This window comes from Bos javanicus, chromosome 1, assembly GCF_032452875.1.
Source record: "Bos javanicus breed banteng chromosome 1, ARS-OSU_banteng_1.0, whole genome shotgun sequence".
Classification (NCBI taxonomy): Eukaryota; Metazoa; Chordata; class Mammalia; order Artiodactyla; family Bovidae; genus Bos; species Bos javanicus.
In genome coordinates this window covers 53,925,619-53,946,082 of record NC_083868.1, presented here as the reverse complement: position 1 = coordinate 53,946,082, position 20,464 = coordinate 53,925,619, and the positions used below count along the sequence as shown (strand labels likewise).

Below are 20,464 nucleotides of genomic sequence, written 5' to 3'. Positions count from 1 at the left end.
CTCCAGATGGAGACTCAGCCAGAATTTGAGAGAGAGAGCTACATGGGGAGACCAAGTTTAAGTGAACAAGGCCTGCACTTTATTTTCCAAAGTAGTTTTTATACCTTAAGTTGTGCATAGAGGATAAGGGGGGAAGGGGTGGAGTCATGGAAGGACAGCAGTTCCTGGTCCTAATTGAAGCCAGGCTTTCAAACTTATCATATGCAAAAGTTCAGGTGAATTACATAATCTTTCTGGCCAGGAGGCCTGTTAACATTTTAAGAAACTTATCTTTCTCTAAAGGTGATTATTCCAAAGTCAGGCACCAGCCTCCAAAAAGCATTGGACAAAACTGCATTCCTATAGGGCAAAGGTGAGGTGGGCTCAATCAAGAAAAGACTTAACTCAAGGGTCCAAGGTTACAAACATTGAGGCTACTACTTACATTTCTATACACCCATTATATCAATCAATACACTGCCAAGGACACAGTAGGTAAGGAGTATGGAGACTTAGCAGCAAACATTGGCCCAAGAAGTGAAAAACCCTTCACCAATACAATTTCTAATCAATCTTTTAACTACTCAAAGGAATCTGTGTTTAGACAGTTTAGAACATCTCCTGCCTCTCACAGTTGGGAGGCTCTGAACAATCACATGTGGCCAGAAAAACCTATTCAGGCAGGCTAGAGGATTTCCAAAGGAGTTTGTAGGTTAAACAGTGTGACACCCAGGAATTATTAACTGGAGCTGTAAGCTAACTCTTTTTTTCAGAGAGAGGTAGTGGGGGACAGCCCCCTGTAAAGTCAGAGGTGTAGGTAAAAGCACAAAGCAGAAAGTAGGCAGACTCTGATTTTGGGGGTAGATGCTCGAGAATTTCCAGGGGGACTCCTGAGGCTCGATCCCGCCTTTGCGTATGCCGAGCCTCCTTCCTCATGACCTTTGTCATGGGCGGAGTTCCTCAAGCTGGCTCCTGGCAGTGATAAAATTCCAGTTGAGCTATTCCAGATCCTGAAAGATGATGCTGTGGAAAGTGCTGCACTCAATATGCAATATGCACTCAATATGCAATATGCCGGCTCCCGGCAAGAGATGAATGGGATTTTATTTATTAACAGTGAGAGAGGGTGCATATAGCATTAATCTTCCACATTCTGATTTTGCAAATGAGATATGTGCTATTCCTCATTGAGTGCAAAGCATGCAAGAATGGCAAAATTGACAAGACGATGTCAAAAGATCCAGGAAAAGGTATTCCTATTTTTAGGATAACTAAAGTTTCAAAACTATAGAGCAGAGGACACTGCAACAGTCCTGGCTGGAGGAAGAAAGAAACTTGCTTGCCTAAGTGCCCTGCAAGAGGCTGCAGACCTGCCTTCCTTCTTGTTAGAATCTGATCACCTCACATCTGCATTGCTTGCTCTGACCTGTATCAGAGTTGAACTCTGCAGGCCACTTGATTTACGTCTTTGCTGGAACCTTGTCTTTCAGAGACAGCTAAGCTGACTGAATTAGGTCAAACTGATACCAACTCGGTAATTAAAAACATAGCAAGTGTTATTGTCCTAACAATTTTATACTAAGATTTAGAGTGGGTGAAGTGTAATCAGTTAAGAGATAATTGTTGGTGTTTTAAAACTGGTTGTTTTAATATCTATTTAAAATGTCTGTAAATGTCTTGCTGAATTTTTAGTGATCTCCTTAAGGCACAGTTCTTTTGTGTTTCCTCTGAACTTGTAATAACCAATAAAGGTATACAAGTATAGTCTTCAAAATCATATGTAATCGTCTAAATTTAAAAGAAGAAACAAGCTTATGCATATGTGAGAAATTTCAATATGCATTTTTCTTCCTAAAAAGTGGCTTTTCTATGATCTCTAAGATTATTCTGAGTAGTATAAAACAGATGCTAACCATGGATGTATGTCAATGGATCTCATTTTACAAACTTCCCTGCACCATAAAGGACACAATTTTAGCACTTCTTATTTCCTCTTGGAGAAAAGTTAGGTAAAACGTGAAACCAAGGTATTTGTGGATGCATGACCTGGATAAGGCCCGCCTGGAAGTAAACAGAAAACTCAAAATAGCAATGGCTTAAAGAAAACAAATTTCTCTCACATTAAGAAAGCTGGATATAGTTGGCTCAAGGCTGGAGTGATGCTTCATGTGTTAGAGGCTTACATGCTTTCTGTTGTTTCTCTGCCATCCTTAGCCTGTGGCATCAGTCCTGTGATCTAACATGGCTGTTCAAATTCATCCATCACATCTTTTTAATTGAAGTACAGTTGACCTACATAATTGTGTTAATTTCTGGTGTACAGCAAAGTGATTCAGTTTTATATATGCATGCTGCTGCTGCTGCTGCTGCTAAATCACTTCAGTCGTGTCCGACTCTGTGCGACCCCATAGATGGCAGCCCACCAGGCTCCCCCGTCCCTGGGATTCTCCAGGCAAGAACACTGGAGTGGGTTGCCATTTCCTTCTCCAATGCATGAAAGTGAAAAGTGAAAGTGAAGTCACTCAGGTGTGTCCGACTCTAAGCGACCCCCATGGACTGTAACCCATCAGGCTCCTCCATCCATGGGATTTTCCAGGCAAGAGTACTGGAGTGGGGTGCCATTGCTTTCTCAAGTTAAAATGCTAATGGTACATTTTTATTACTCAACACTTGGACCAGTTTTTTAATCTACTGTCTCAATCAATTTAGATGAAAAACAAACCAAATGTCTAACTCTCAAGTTTGGTGATGGATACTGACTTGTTAAGAAAGTTAATTATATCAGAAGTGGCCAAAGATAGTACTGACTGAAACACTTATTCCATTCTTTCCATTTTTGTTTAAATAAAAATTTCTAAATGAGATAGCTTTCCACACCCATGTTCAATATTAGACAAAACTGGGCACAAAACCAGGTGTTACCTGTAACACTGAAAATTTTTTTGCAAGTTTGTTTTGGGTTTTGTCTTTTATAGATGTGAACGTGACTTTAGCATCCAAAGTCACTGAAGTGATGACCTCTCTTCCCCCTAAAATTGGGATAGAGACTGGTAAAGGCAAGGCATTTAAAAGCAAGTGGCATTAATAAAATACTTGCCTGTGAAAACACTTTAATATGAACCTGTTGTGGCAGATGTCTTGGTGTTTATTAAAAGCTGCAAATTCTCATTTACATGGATTTATACTTAGATTCATCCTAAATTAGAGATGTTCTTAGTTTGTGAAAACTACAATAAATTTTTATTATTTTTCAACATTTCTAATACTTTTTCTTCAATTTGTCTTAGTTAACCTTTTTTACTTTTAAATATGAGAAACCCAATGTATTTAAAGTAGAGATGATTATGATTAAATAGGCAGGATGTAGGGACAATCAGGCCTTGGAGAAGGAAATGGCAGCCTACTCCAGTACTCTTGCCTGGAAAATCCCATGGAAAGAGGAGCCTGGTGGGCTATAGTCCATGGGGTCACAAGAGTCAGATATGACTTGATGACTAAACCACCATGGAGCTGTTAGAAAGGACCCTGGCTCCCTATGTTCATTCAGTCTTGGCTCTGTTGTCCCAGGTAACTGCTGGCACAATGGCTACAACCATCTATGGTGTCACCTAAGACAGACCCATGACCAGAGGAAGGAGAAGGGTGGTACCTGAGAACTCATTACTCTGGAGTCAGGCTGCCTGTAATTAAATCCTGGCTCCAACACTCACTAGCTGTTTGACCCTTGACAAGTTTCTTAACCACTCTATACTGCAGAGACTTCATCTGTAAAATGAGAGATAATAGTACCTAACCCAAGAAAGTTGAATGGGTTATTTTATTTAAAGCACTTAGTAGTAACAGTGCTTGGCAATGGCAAGTGGAGAAGGCAATGACAACCCACGCCAATACTCTTGCCTGGAAAATCCCATGGACAGAGGTGCCTGGTAGGCTGCAGTCCATGGGGTCGCTAAGAGTCGGACACAACTGAGCTGCTTCACTTCACTAGGGACAATCCAAAACTTGGGCCTAAGGTGCTTTTAACCAACTGAAGGGGTCAATTTCTCAATTTATCCAGCTCTGCACTTGGACTGCTATTTAAATTCTGAATCTATATTTGTGAAATATTGGGCAAGTTAATCTTTATCAGCCTTGGTTTTCTCATATGTAAGATTATAACAGCATCCATCTTTTAGGGCGTTACATGATTAAATTAGGTATGCAGGTAAGTACTTAGCCCAGGGTCTTGCCCTTAGTAAGTTCTTAATAAATAAGTGTTGTTATGATTTTCTTGATCACAGTCTTGAATTCTGTTCTCTAGCAACAATCTTCTTGTGTTTACTCTTAGTTTCTGCCCCCTTGCAATTATGCCTTGTTTACCAAGCACCAAATTCTCTTTAATAGCATCCTGTTGGCTCTGCCCCCAATGATAGTGCATCTTCTACACCAATCTATAGATTAGACAGCTATCTTGATTCAGGTACCCACTTCAGATACAGTCAGCCATGACAGTAGAAGCTGTGAGTCGGCAGGGTGGCTTCTTCGAAGAGGTTAAAGGAACACAAGCATCATTATTACTGCATCTGTTGAATTTGTCTTATTATCTTCTGTAAATTTTAATGTTCTTGTTTTTCACTGTCTTAATATAAATTATCAATTCTTTTTATCAAATGAAGGCAAAAACCTCAGAGATTTAAGTATATGTCAAAACTAATCATACTGCCTTTAATCTGCTAGAAATAAATCCTTTAATACCAAAGGAAAATGAGTTACTGCTCCTACTCTTGAGATTTGAGTTGAGCTTTTTGGAACCTTAAGAAATTTTCAGTGAAAATCTTAAGACTGTGGAATTCATCTGTTTTTTGAGTCAAAATGTTCTCTGTTTTCTTTACATTTTTTCAGCTGAAATGTGAAAGTTTATAATGATATGTAATACTAAAATAACGGATTTATAACTAATCATCCAGCCATGAAAATAAAGTGGAATCATAAAATACTGATATAATCTAGAAGCTGTCATAAAAAGAAGAAAACAAGAACAGATGGGACAAATAAACATATCAAAAGTGTTATTTTGAACCCAATAATATCAATAACTGCACTAAATGAAAATAAACACCCCAATTAAATGATAGATTTTCAGACTGGCTTTTTTAAAAAAGCAAAACTATATGTGGCCCACAAAAAGTGCACTTTAAGTATACAAGATATAACTAGGTTGAAAAGATATAAAAAGATATATCATGCTAACATTAATCAAAAGAGCTAAAATAACAATACTAATATTTGACACAGTAGATTGCAGAGCAAACAATACTACCAAGGACAAAGATGGTTATATCATAGTGATGAAGATTAAATTCATCTGAAACTAATGCTCTGAACATGTATGCCCTAATAATAGTAGAGCTTTAAAAAACACGAAGCGATAACTGACAGACTGGTACAGAGGAATAGACAAAAGTACAAATACAGTCAGATTTCAACACTCTCCTCTCAATAATTGATAGAACACAGAGGCAAAATCAGGATATGCATGTGTGTGCATGCTCACTCACTTCAGTTGTGTCCAACTGTTTGCCACCCCACAGTCTGTAGCCCACCAGGCTCCTCTATCCACAAGATTCTCCCAGTAAGTATACTAAAGTGGGATGCCATGGCCTCCTCCAGGGGGATCTTCCTGACCCAGGGAAGAACCCACGTCTCCTGTGTCTTCTGCGTTGGCAGGGGGATTCTTTACCACTAGTGCCACCTGGAAGACTTGAAAAACTCTATCAACCAAATTGACCTAATTGACACTTACAGAACACTCTATCAACAATAGAATACACATTTTTCAAGTGCACACTGTTATCCACCAAGATAGACTATATTCTGACAGTAAAGCCACAATAAATATAAAAAGATTCAAGTCATATGTTCTATGACCACAGTAGAATTAATTTAGGAGTCAACAACAGAAATATCTGGAAAATCCTCAAATATTTGGAAACTATAAAATACATTTATAAGTAACCCATTGCTTAAAGAAGAAATCAAAAGGGAAATTGAAAGTATTTGAAATGAATGAGTATGAAAACATCAAAATTTGTGGGATATAGCAAAACAATATTTTAGAAAGAGGAAATTTATGAGACTGACTACTTTAGATAAGAAAGGTTTTATATTAATGACCTCAGTTTCCACCTTAAAATGTTTTTTTTAAAAAGAAAAATGAAACATAAAATAGGCAGAAGAAAGGATATAACATATATCAGAGGGTAAGTCAATGAAACAGAAAATATAAAAACAACATGAAATTGAACAATAACTTTTTCAGGGTATCAAAATTAACAAACCTCTGCTGCTAAGTCCCTTCAGTGTGTCCGACTCTGTGCGACCCCATAGACGGCAGCCCACCAGGCTCCCCCATCCCTGGGATTCTCCAGGCAAGAACACTGGAGTGGGTTGCCATTTCCTTCTCCAATGCATGAAAGTGGAAAGTGAAAGTGAAGTCGATCAGTCGTGTCCGACTCTTTGTGACCCCATGGACTGCAGGCTACCAGGCTCCTCCGCCCATGGGATTTTCCAGGCAAGAGTACTGAAGTGGGTTGCCAATGCAGGTAAAAATAAGCAAATTATCAGTATAAAAGAAAAGTCACTACAAATCCTACAGATATTAAAAGAATAATTGAGAGTATTTGAACAACTTAATGCCAATAAATTTAACAAATTCCTCAAAAGACACATTCACCAAGATCACACAATAAGAAACAGGTAACTTAAAGAGCCTTATATTTATTAAAGAATTTAAATTTGTAGCTAAAAATCTTCCTAATGGGCATCAGATATATCTGGTACACAAAACTTTAAAATATTTTAGAATTCAAATGATATAAACCAGAGGCAAAAAATTCAAATATTTCTAGATGCCAGGTAAATAATACAAGTGAATCCTGTGGAATAGTTACAGGAAAAAATAGCTGCCGTAAACACAATCTAACTTTATTTTTATTGAACCATGGTAATATATAAACATGTAACAACATAAACGTGATAGCAAAAATTTTATTTTAAATTAAACATTAAACACAAAGTCAATATGTATTATTAACTTCATTTTGGTTCTTTGGAATCAGAAACCTGACTTCTTCTGACCTTAGATATTAATATTTTTTGCCTTTTCTATGGCACTGTGGACAACTTGAAAAATTTTATAATCAGCATTTATTTTTCTACAGATTCATAATGGAAAATAATTATTGATAGATGTAGGCACTTCCAAATAGGGATAGAAGTTTTACACAAAATGTGTTCTTTCTTCCTCTTTTTATGTGGGTGGTTCCTTCTCATTGTTCAGTTCTCAGAATTAAGATTTCCTTCAGAGATGCCCTCGCGCTGTTATTATCTCTCATTACTTTTTCTTAATAGTATTTTTTTTTTTACTAGTAGCTACACTTTTCTTTAACCTAATACTCATCTTCTATTCAATGGGTGCAGAGCCTGTTTCCATCGTCATTGCATAACTTATGATATCAACAGCCATGGGAGCTCCACAGGTAATTGAAGAGTCACTAAAATCTAAGTTCTGGTCAGAGGGCAGGAGCAATAGCTGTCAAGTATAATGTTTTTGTTCAGTGATTTAAACCAAATTTTCTACTCCAAATGGAGCAAGATAGAAAGCATTTTAGAAAAAAAAATTTTGGAGAGCAATTTAAGAGTGCTTATTAGCGTTTAAACAGGGCACACACTTTGACCTAACTCTTAGCCTTTCAGAAATATAATCTATAGAGACTTACACAATGCACACCTTTTAATGCAGCAATCCTTTTCCTAGACATTTGGCCACAAGAAGTCAGAAAAGTACCAAACATGTGCAAAGATGGATCCTCATTAAAATGTTATTTGTAAAAGCAAAAAAAACAGAGATTGGAAATGAGCTAAATGTACTTCAAAATTATTTAAGTTTTGGTACAATCATCAATGAAATACTATGCAATCATTAAATTAAAATTATTAACTATAGTTAGTTATAGTTAAAAATAACAGTGGAAAGAAATTTATGATATATTAAGTGAAAAAAGCTTAAATAATAAGTGTACAATCATCATTCCCCCTTTTTCTTTTTTGTTAAAAAAAAAACAAAACTACTAGGCCTATATATGGGTATACGTATGGTCATGCTGAGAAAAATATCTAAAAGAATATATAGAAAGTTGATCACTGCAATTATCTCTGGCTAGTGGAATATCTAAATTATTTTTTATACTATTTGTTGTTATAAGGAGTATGCATTAATTTCATTTCTAGAACTAAAATTTCCATTTGTGGAAAATATTAAGAAGCTTATCCCTCTACTCTTAGCAATAAGTTTAAATGCCTCCCATGCCTTTCAATCAGAAATTTTCTCCAATTATGGGGTATTTCACATTCAGAAAGGAGAACTTAAAAAAAAAATTGACTTCTTTCAACATGATCAAGAACATATGCTTAAAACCTTTTTGGGGGGGAAGTTTATGTCACTGAGTATTGTTGTGAAGTTATGGCTTCTATCAGGATCAATCTGCAAACTTGATTTTATTTACATTTTACTACATACGTGTTTTTTAAGTGAATTCAAATAACTAAATAGCTAATTTGTATGGTATTCCATTTGGCGTGCATAACATAACCTCTGGATAAAAGGTAAGCAACCATCCCACCAACAGACGATCAGATCATCACCATGACAAGTCATGCTGTGTCAAATGGGTCTTCATTTCTTTGACAAACACGTCCAGTAAGAGCCAGTTTACTGAGCTAGATCATAGTCTAGCGAGTGTAAACTTTCTTTCTGTGCACGGATCAATCCAAACAGCCTGATGGGATCATCATGAATGTTTTCCTCTATTGCCTCACTTTCTGGTGGGTAACTGTCCACCAAAGTGGTCTTAGAAAGGCTGATATCCTTTGCATGCATCTGCCCCTCTTCATCCTTGTCTGACAAATGAGTTTTCTGTTTCCTGGGCTTTCTTCGCTTCCCCTCATTGTTGTGATCTAATGAGGCATAGCATACCCTTCCTGCAGTTTCCTAAAAGAGAAAAGCATAGTAAGTTTTCACTGTTAGCCGTTCTTTAACTTTGACCTCTGCAAAACTCTGCTGCTGCTGCTACTGCTGCTGCTGCTAAGTCACTTCAGTCGTGTCCGACTCTGTGTGACCCCATAGACGGCAGCCCACCAGGCTCCCCCATCCCTGGGATTCTCTAGGCAAGAATACTGGAGTGGGTTGCTTTTCCTTCTCCAATGCATGAAAGTGAAAAGTCAAAGTGAAGTCGCTCAGTCATGTCCGACTCTTAGCAACCCCATGGACGGCAGCCTACCAGGCTCCTCCGTCCATGGGATTTTCCAGGCAAGAGTACTGGAGTGGGGTGCCATTGCCCTCTCCACTGGGAAACTCTAAAGCCTACCAAAAACACACAAGTTTGTTTTCTGGTCTTCACGGCCTTATTTGCCAAATTTGTCAATCAGAGTGATAACTACAAATAGTAAATTCAAGATTTTGGAGTGGAAAATGCTTAAAAGAAAGCAGTTTTCTTTCTTATACTCAGAATACACATGAACTTTTTAGATGGATTTTTTTAACCAGTTTCTCCCCCTGCATTCACCTCAGGGAGTGCCTGCCCTGTATTTCACCTACCAAGTAACAATACTCTGATTTGTTAAACTGGGAACAAAGCATGACAGGAAGGAATATAACCAATCAGATATGCTTTACATATGTTTAATAATTGGTTGATACCCACAAAAGTCTCTATTTTCTCTACATTTGAGACTCAGAAGTATAAGGTTAACAGGGTTTATTTGTATGACTGGGGCTTCCCTGGTGGCTCAGTCAGTAAAGAAGATACTTGCAATGCAGGAGACCCAGCTTTGATTCCTGGGTTGGGAAGATCCGCTGGAGAAGGGAATGACAACCCACTTCAGCATTCTTGCCTGGGAAATCCCATGGACAGAGGAACCTGGCAGGCTATAGACCATGGGCTTGCAATGGTTGGACATGGCTTGGCAACTAAACAACCAACAACCATTTATATGACCAGCATTCGGCAAGAGTTGCATTTCCCATTTTCCCCTATTACTTCCTTCCTGCCTACCTGTCCCCAGATCCTCTTTGAGCTCATTTAGGTTGGTCTTGGATTCATTTGCATCCAAGAAAGCCTGGCGGTCCTCTCTGGCCTAAAGCTGGGTCAGCACTAGATTAAGAAGGGCAGGAGACTAGAGAAACTTGCAGAAAGCAATAAGCCCGAAGACAAGATCTTGAATTTGGTGTTTGAAAGTTTTAGGATTGAATTCCAGCTGTGACATTCTGATCATGGGACCCTGGGCAGTTCTTTTTTTTTTTTTTTAATTATCAATATTTTTAACCTCTTGCTATCAAATGAGAGTACCTATCTTAGAATGTTGGGTGGTAAGATCCCCTGGAGGAGGGCAAGCAACCCATTCCAGTATTCTTGCCAGGAGAATTCCATGGATAGAGGAGTCTGGTGGGCTACAATCCATAGGATTACAATGAGTTGGACATGACTGCAGTGACTTAACACGCATCTTACAATGTTATTAGCAAATGGAGGTAATTTACAGTTGAACAATGTGGGGGTGAGGGATGCCAACCCCTTGAGCAGGTAAATATATATATAATTTATATGTAATTTAATATTACATATAATTTTATAGTCTGCCCTCCATATCCACAGTTCTGTACCCACAAAGTCAACTAACCCCTTGCTGTATAGCTCTGTAGTATGCATCTAGTGAAAAAACCCAATGTTTTAAGTAGACTGCACACTTCAAACCTGGTTTTCAAACCAAGATAAGGTCCAAGGTATGGTGGTATTATAATTATCAGAGCTGTAGGCTAAAACTTTAGAACAGCCATTGAATAAACAAAAATAAGGGTTTACCATTCAGAGTAAGCCAAAGTTATATCAATTTGTGGGGTTTGGATTAAAGAAGCAACATTTGGATTAACACCCCCCCAATGCATGGATTAGCTTCTCCCTGTTGGCACTTGTTTTCATGCTAAAAGTTAAAAAGTCTTATCTCCTCTACCAGGCAGGGGGATGGTTCTATTTACAACCTCTCTGGTATCTTTGGTCTGACTTTATTTCTAAAATAATTTCTGGATAATTGTAGATAGGTAATTGGTATCATTGCCATCACATCTCTATACTCTGCCAGTTAGCCCATATACTATTTTCAAATTATCTTCCTAAGGCATAACTTTTATATTTTACCATCCTGGCCCTGAAACTTTAGCCTAGAGTCTGAATTTGATAGCATAACATTCAAGGTTTCCTATGCTCATAATTCACACCTTCTATTTGATTCCCAGTACTCTCCTACATAAACTCTGTATTTCAAGCAAACTGGACATTTCACTGCTTTCTTAACATAACTCATGTTTTAAGACCTGCTTTGCCTTTGCCTAGATAGAGAATATGTCAGTGAAGTGAGCAAAATTACCAAAAGGCATTCCGTAATAGAGAGGGGTGGGTAACTTTTTTGACTGTCTAGCACTTTGTTCTATTCTCTTTCTTTAATAAATTCCCCACTTTGTTTTAGGAAATTTCTTTCCTCTATCTGGTCCTGGAGAGACTATCAATTACAATACTGTATCCCATCTCAGCACAGGAATAAGCATTCGACCCAGGCTGGGACCAATTACACTACCCATCCTCCTGCCAACAGAAGCTGGGCCAAGAGTAGGCATATGACTTCAGCAGAGCCAGTTACATGGCCTTTTGGGGACTGAGGTACAGGTGCAGAAATAGAAAAGATATCTTTCCCTGGATTTGGGAAAGAGAAAATCTGGGTCTCCTATGGCTCTCCCAGCCTCAATGGAAGAGCCTGTTGGTAACAGAAGAGAATAAAGTTAGTAACAAAGAAATAGGGAGAAGAAATGGAGGAGCCCTCACATTCAATCATTTCAAAAACACAACACCCTCATATCTCAGTTATATGAGCCAGTGACTTCCCTTTTATGATACAGCTTGAATTGAGTTTTTGTACTTATTACTGAAAGCATTCCAAATGTTTGTCTGGTCAACAACTGGTCAACATTTATCAAGTCCTGCAGAGTTCATCGAATGTGAGTCTTGAGAAAAGACCACAAATTGTACGTGTAATGGTTATTTGTGATTTACCAAATATTGTTTCAGTTGAATAGATGGGTGGAAAATACACGTGCATTGCATGCTCATGCATGTTCAGTTGTGTCTGACTCTTTGCAACCCCATGGACTATAGTCCACCAGGCTCCTTGTGCATGTAATTTTCCCGGCAAGAATGCTGGAGTGAATCACCATTTCATCCTTCAGGGGATCTTCCTGACCCAGGGATCAAACCTGTGTCTCCTGTCTCCTGCATTGGCAGGCGAATTCTTTACCACTGAGTCACTTGGGAGGCCCAGAAAACATATAGACAGGGATAAAAAAACATGTGTATCTGTGAATATAAATGGGAACTGGAGCAAAGTAAAAACCAGTTTAGGGATTAGAGACAAAAACAGGTTGAAATAAAAGTTTTGTTGTTTTGTGTTTTTAAATATTGCAGAGATTTGGGTATATTTGTAAGTCAATAGTACTTCATTCATTTAAAGAAATGGAGACAAATAATTGAAGGTGCAAGATCTTGAAAGAAGTAGAAGAAATAGTCAAGAGCCCAAGTAGGACTATTGGCTTTGGAAAGGGGAAAGGGTGCTTCTGACATGGAGGGAAAGGAGGGATGGGTGAGGTTTTGATGTGAGGATAAGAGAAAAATAAGTTCACATTGATGCCCCTAAAATTTTTTAGGGAACTCTCATGAACCCATTTTGTCACCAAGTTTCCCAGTCAACTTTTCCTGGTTAATAGCAGACTTAGAGACTGAAATTGCAACTTTTGAATTGTACACATCATTTTCAAAGGACAAGGAGCTTTTTTCTGTTTCCAATATTTGATCCATAAGCTTTTTTTGCATTGCATTATGGATTCTTCACACTTTTGTAATGTAAATGACCAAAGTAACTGAGTACCATAGTAACTAACGGGGCAGTGTTTTGATGATAACTGTCATTGTGACCCCATGGACTATACGGTTCATAGAATTCTCCAGGCCAGAATACTAGAGTGGGTAGCTGTTCCTGTCTCCAGGGGATCTTCCCAACCCAGGGATCGAACCCAGGTCTCCCACATTGGAGGTGGATTCTTTACTAGCTGAGCCAGCAGGGATGCCCAAGAATACTGGAGTGGGTAGCCTATTCCTCCTCCAGTGGAAATCTTCTCCACCCAGGAATTGAACCATGGTCTCCTGCATTGCAGATGGATTCTTTACCAACTGAGCTACTAGGGAAGCCCTCTAATAAAATGGAATTGAGCAAATATAAGGAGATTACTTCTGGTGGGATAAATTGGGAAATTGGGATTGATCTATGCACACTGCTTACTATATGTAAAATAGATAGCTAATGAGAACCTACTGTATAGCACAAGGAACTCAACCCAATACTCTGTAATGACCCATATGGGAATAGAATCTATAAAAGAGTGAATATACATATATAGCCGATTCACTTTGATGTACACCTGGAACAAACACAGCATTGTAAATCAACTATACTCCAATAAAAATTAATTTAAAAGGAGAGATTACTTCTAATTTGTGCAATTAAATTTGTGAGAAGGATAAAGACTAATTCCCTTAGAAGTGTCTTTAAATATATAATTTATAAAATAACAGACTTTTAAAGACACTTTAAGGCTCTGCACAATTTCCTCTTGAGTACAAACTAGATGCAGCATAAATAAGGCTGTGACCTATTTAATTTACATGTATTAAACAGCAACTTCTATTCAAACAGCAACAGAAGTCTCAGCTCTATTACAGCTAAGGTGCTGTGGATCTCTGCATGTCCGGTGGCATAGTTATATTTTAACCTTTCTCAAAAGGTTTTCTTTTTATTATCGTGAATTTTGCAAATCATATTATAACAAGCAGTTTTTTTCATACCTGTTATCTAAAATACATTTAACAATTAATTGAATGTCACACGGCAGATTTGCCCATGAGAGAGTTACTTTACATTCTGCTTAAACTTCACCACATCTTGTTTTCATTAAAAAATTTTTAAGAATTTGATTTTTAGAAGGCTCCTATAAAGAAAAAGGAAATTCTATCTTAATGGGAATTTTCCAAGTTTTGACCCATCTTTGGGAGGAAAATGTTTTCTGTCAAGTGGGACTAAGTTTGGATCTGTTTCCCTACTTAGTTTCTGAGTCTCTAGGGCAAGTTTTATATCATCTCTGTCAAATGGGAATAATCATGCTGTCTCCCTCATAGGAACCTAAAATGCTAATGCCTGTAAAGCACATAAGACAAGTCTGACGTATAATGACTACATAGGAAATGCTGGCCATATGCCTGTTTCTAGGAAATAGCATGAGAGCACATAACAAAAGGGATGGGATAGAGAAAGAGAAGAAAGAACCATTATAACTGAAATTCATAACACTTCAACCACACATACACTAAGAACTGTGAACAGTAGTGCTATGTCTGAGGAGGCTGAACTGATGTGGGTAGGAAAAGTATGCTGCTGCTGCTGCTAAGTCGCTTCTGCTACTGCTACTACTAAGTCACTTCAGTCGTGTCCAATTCTGTGTGACCCCATAGATGGCCTCCCACCAGGCTCCCCCGTCCCTGGGATTCTCCAGGCAAGAACACTGGAGTGGGTTGCCATTTCCTTCTCCAGTGCATGAAAGTGAAAAGTGAAAGTGAAGTCACTCAGTCGTGTCCAACTCTTCACGACCCCCTGGACTGCAGCCTACCAGGCTCCTCCGTCCATGGGATTTTCCAGGCAAGAGTACTGGAGTGGGGTGCCATCGCCTTATCCTAGGAAAAGTATAAACTACTCATTTCTTCTTGGGTTTTTCTATTTCTGCCTATGCTTTAGTCCTGCCTATCCCCCACAAGCCGTGCGTAAATCTTGCCATAAGACAATAGCCATAGAGCTTGTATTAAATTTACACTCATTTTCCTTATAAAACAGAGTATGTTCTTTTATAGTTAATTTCTTTTCACTAAGGTCTTTCTCTCCCCATCCACCATCCATTCCTGACATCCGGGTCTTCTGAGCACTCTGTATGTGTCACTTTTTATAATTATTTCTATGATATATGTAACTTTTCTTTGCTCTGAAAGAAAAAAAGCTTAATTATTTAGGAAGAGAATCCACTTTTCCCTTGAAATCTACTGCATTTGTAGTTGTACACAATTTTGAGTCTTTAAGTGCAGCTCTGAAAACTATTTGCCTTCTGAGTTTTTCATTAGAGCTTAGGTGCTAGAATTTGACAGCAGTTCAGAATGCAAAATTTCTAACAGGCTGCTTCTGATGTTTATCAGAATATGCTGCCTTTATGCTCATGAAACAGGCGGTTGTGCCGTGACCTAAGCTGAATCTGGCCCGTGATACAGAAAACAAAACTCACCTGTGAAGGTGGGGCGTCTTGCAGTTTGTTCGCAGATCTGTCTGGTCGTGCTTTCATCTGTTCATAGCAGTTTTCATCCACCGGTTCTGGGGAGTTGAAAAGAGATTTACAATGGAAAAATTAAAAAATGCTGGCACAAATCATAATGCATGACCCAAACACCACTTTGCTATAAATGTGAAACCCTCAGGAGTCATTTGATTAGTCTATTTTTGTGGCAGTGCAAAGATAAGGAGGTACAAACTGCTCTCTGCAGGTCAGACTGTGGAGAAGCCTGTTGCCCAACAGTATTAACAATTAGACAAAATTGGATATTACTTGGTCACTTGGATATTACTCTTCTTATACCATCACAGGACATGACAGTCTCTGCTCAAACTACCATTTATATGTTACGGGGATCCCATGAGTTAAAGGCTTGCCTGTGCCCTCCTATTTAAGTATGATTACAAACGGTGCAGGTGGCATAAAGTACGGAGCACATATATTGATGATCAAAATTTGGTAATTTTTTCCATAAGAAAAATATTTTACTCAGAGGCCTTTTTAACCCTATACTATTTTTGAAAAAATATATTTTAGATTATGTTTGTTATTCCACATATCAGTGACAGGACAGTTCATCCAGGCTGTTTTGAGGGGTATACAGTGGGGTATATAATGCTGATACTAAGTTGCTGGGGGGGTTTCGCCATGTCCACCAGCCAGCAGGCATGAACCTATTTCCTTCTGTGGGGGATGCTTACTGAGTCATCCATACCTTTCTTTCCCCAGATACTCTATTTAAAAGGGAGAGGAAGGAAAGCTAATGACTTGTAGGATGGAGAATAATGTTGCAGAAATGTTGATTGCACCAATTTGACCCCATAGATGAAAAGATGTGTTTATAATACAAGGTACTTTGTAATGCTCCAACCCTTTCTGAAAAGCAATGTAGAGAACTGGCCCATAATGTTTCTCAAAGATAAACCACGGGAAACATGAATTAGAATCACCCAGGAGGCTTGTTAAATAGGAGGTTCTAAGTCCTACTGTGGAATTACTAAGTCAGAACCTGTAAGAGAGGCACCTGTGCTCACTGCTCATGAAGACTGCAGATATGGTGGGCTTTGAGCTACCAGGATACAAAAGAAATTAAGTTCTCAAATAGTATAAGTGGGCACCACAATTCTGCAAAGGGAAACAGGAAGGAAAATTCTTTAATAGTCTATTCCTGTAAAATAGTTTTGATTCCTCAGAGAGCAGATGATTAAAGGATACTTTACAATGGTGGCGGGGGGTGGGGAGAGACAAAGATTATTTAAATTCTTGACTCCTATAAAATTCTCATGTGTTTAACTTTAGGAGATTTCATACTGTCTTGATATATAGAGGTTCAGATAAATTTAATTCATTACTGGGAATCTGTGTTTGAGACGCCAATCAACAGGAGTTAACCCCACCTACCCACCCTCCACCAATCATGAATTAAGTGCTTACAGGGCAAGGATAGAGATCATTGGTAGTCCTTGTCTGACAGCTTCTCTCATCAGAGGGCTGGGATCAGATCAGATCACAGCTGTTTGTTTTGAGACATTTAGGGGTTTTTTAGTTGTGGGGGAGTGGAACGTTTCAAGGAATAAAGGATGCTGGGAATTGAAGAGTACTTGTTACAAAAGAACAAAAAGTGTACAACCCATCACTCAGTGATGGTTTGGCTCTTCTCTTTCCCTGCTTGTCATCAGTGTAACCCTATATTCGCTACTTTAAAAGAACCAGTTAAAACAAAGGAAATCAGAGAATCTGTTTTTTGTTCCAAATTATTCACTGTAGATATTCTTTTGTATACAGAGCATAAAGCACTGTTCCCCTGGGCAATCTTCTGTTCTAGAAATAGCTTTATTTCATAGAAATCTGTGTGTGTCACAATTCATTGTAATTGAGTCTTCCGGTATTCTTACTACAAACTAGAGTGAAATAAAGAGAATATAGAAAAACAGGATGTTGATTCACTGTTGCAATACAACTTACAATATGCAGCTTTGAAAATACTTGATAAATGATATGCTAAATATACTCAAATGTATGGTTACCCTTGAAATATTTAAATATGATTGTGACAAAAAATAAGCTACCTCAAATTCTCTGTGGAATTATGTGGGGGTAATTGATTTATAGGTAAATTTAATTTTTGGAAAAATAAAACTTACCTAAGGCCACATTATCTACATTACCATAAATTGGTGAGTCTTCAAGATCATACTCATCTTCCCTATAAGAAGAAAATAATTTGCCTTGTTAGAATCTACATAGTTCATATCTAATTTCTCAACTATTTTCAGTATTGGGTAAATTATTGCACATTCTTATCCAGCCTTGACCACCCAAGGTAGATATGCAAGTAAGTCAGTAAATACAAGTGTGCATGCATGTGTGTGTCTGAATTTGAAAAGTGTATTCTGGATCTTCTTTTAGTGAATAATAGCAATTACTTATTTAACATTTACTGTGTGTCAGGAGTTACTTGAAGTGCATTATATATATTCATTCCTTTTATATTTCTCACAATAATTTAACCAGACAGGCACTATAGCATTCCCATCTTATAGATAAGGAACCTGAGACACAGATTGGTTATATAATATGCTGAAGGTCACAGAACCAGGAACTGGCAGAGCTGGGATTAGAACCTAGATTATCTGTGCACTAAACAAAATCACTGCAGATGGTGACTGCAGCCATGAAATTAAAAGATGCTTACTCCTTGGAAGGAAAGTTATGACCAACCTAGATAGCATATTCAAAAGCAGAGACGTTACTTTGTCGACAGAGGTTCGTCTAGTCAAGGCTATGGCTTTTCCAGTGGTCATGTATGGATGTCAGAGTTAGACTGTGAAGAAGGCTGAGTGCTGAAGAATTGATGCTTTTGAAGTGTGGTGTTGGAGAAGACTCTTTCGAGTCCCTTGGACTGCAAGGAGATCCAACCAGTCCATTCTAAAGGAGATCAGCCCTGGGTATTCTTTGGAAGGAATGATGCTAAAGCTGAAACTCCAGTACTTTGGCCACCACATGCAAAGAGTTGACTCATTGGAAAAAACCCTAATGCTGGGAGGGATTAGGGGCAGGAGGAGAAGGGGATGACAGAGGATGAGATGGTTTGATGGACATGAGTCTGAGTGAACTCCGGGAGTTGGTGATGGACAGGGAGGTCTGGCGTGCTGTGATTCATAGGGTCACAAAAAGTCAGACATGACTGAGCGACTGAACTTAACTGAACTAAACTGAAACTATACACTGTACTTCCTGTTTGCTTGCCAAGAATATCACTCTGACCCCTAACACTGTTTACTAAATATTGGCAGTGATTAAAAAATAAGAGGCCAGAGAAATATTGTAGACTCAGCTTGGCAGATGCAATAAAATGATTGATTACCTATTACATCCAAATACTGTGCTGTTTTACGTACATTATATAAAAAACCCAGGGAAATTCTACAGAAATATTATTTCCCACTTTTCAGATAGATTAACATATTTTCCCTAACCTTATGTGTAATATCAGCAATAAATAGCAAATGTCAAAGCTTTTCTTTATGCCAGTGCTCATTCAACCCTCAGGACAACTCTACGAGATTCATTTTTCAGAACTCCCCCTTCGTGCGCATAAGGAATGTCCAAGCTATAGAGGCAAATTGTCAAAAGACATATAGTAACTGACAGTGCTAGGATTGTGATTCAAGTCTGGCCCTAAAGCTCTAAATATTATTTGCTCTTGATGTTTGATTAAATTTCCTTATTGCTTCATCTAAATAATCCTATTAGGATTACAGTAGACAACTACTATTGTCACAGGCAGTGACGATAGTCCTGGTGACCAGCTTTCACAATAGCAGGCTGGCAACAGAAGAACATTTTAGGCAGTGAGTGGCATTTCATAAAATAGCAGCAACTGCTTTAACTTTGAGATTATGTATCACCAAGAGCTGGAGGGAATTGCATCAAAAGGAAAAGCTCTTATCACAAGGCATAACACCTATGTTAGTCCCATGCTTCTGAAAGAAGACAGTATACTTAAATATCAAGAATGTATCCTTAAAAAAAGATCAAACGATACCTGTATGATATTATTTGAAAAGTCCAGTTGCTGGTATGTATTTGCCTTATTTGATAACAAAGAAACTCGTCCACACCCTTTCTGTCTGTTGGTAATTCACTACAGCTTAATATTGGGATACAAAGTTAAGTCCCTGCTAATGGTTTTTCTCTGGCTATGCAGAGAATAAAATAGCAAAAGGTGAGGAATTTTTAATAAGACAATCCATCCATTTCCCAGCGCACATGAATAGCAGATACAACCTGCAGATGATAAATCATGTCCAGAAAATGAACATTTCATTCCCTATGAAGAAAATAGGACGTGATTTATAATGCAGTGGCCTGCGTCTGCAGGCAGGTCTCAAATGATTAATCATCACAAATAATCCATTATAAAGAAGCAGTCTAACCAACAAATTAATAAGTATATTTTTACTTGGCAATGCCAAATAGCTCCAGCCTATTGCAAATATCTAATAAACTTCAAGCACAAATGTTTGGCAGTGTTTATGCTGAAGACATTACTAGTTAGAGTAAATTAATAAATATGCCCAGAGGCTAGTGCACCACTGAGTTTTGGGCCAGATCAGGTTCTCTATTGTTCTCAACATGTCTGAAATGATCCTCTAACCAATTAGCACATTTACTGACACTCCAACATTTAAAATAATATTGTGATTGTGCTGTTCAGTCACTGAGTCATGCCCAGCTCTTTGTAACCCCAGGGACTGCAGCACGCCAGGCTTTCCTCTCCTTCACCATCACCCGGAGTTTGCTCAAACTCATGTCCATTGAGTCAGTGATCAACCATCTCATCCAACCATCCAACCATCTCATCCTCTGCCGCCCTCTTCTTTTGCCTCCAGCCTACATCTTTATGGTTCAGATTTTCCACTTTCAATTTTAAATTTTCTCTAGTCTCTATTTTTAAAGTTCTTATTCATATTTTAT

The 20,464-nt window shown here is 38.2% G+C and overlaps 1 protein-coding gene across 1 annotated transcript in view; it reads right to left on the bottom strand.

Annotated features, from left to right (window-relative positions):
- Positions 1-6,715: 6,715 nt before the first annotated feature.
- The window catches only part of LOC133230776 (T-cell receptor-associated transmembrane adapter 1), a 47,802-nt gene continuing 34,053 nt past the window's right edge, over positions 6,716-20,464 (bottom strand). Inside the window, exons 4-6 of the mRNA XM_061388697.1 lie at positions 17,629-17,690; positions 15,440-15,525; positions 6,716-9,007 (exon numbers count right to left, since the gene is read on the bottom strand). Coding sequence (XP_061244681.1) covers positions 8,729-9,007; positions 15,440-15,525; positions 17,629-17,690 — 427 coding nt within the window. The 3' untranslated portion in view covers positions 6,716-8,728. The remainder of the gene's footprint in view (positions 9,008-15,439; positions 15,526-17,628; positions 17,691-20,464) is intronic.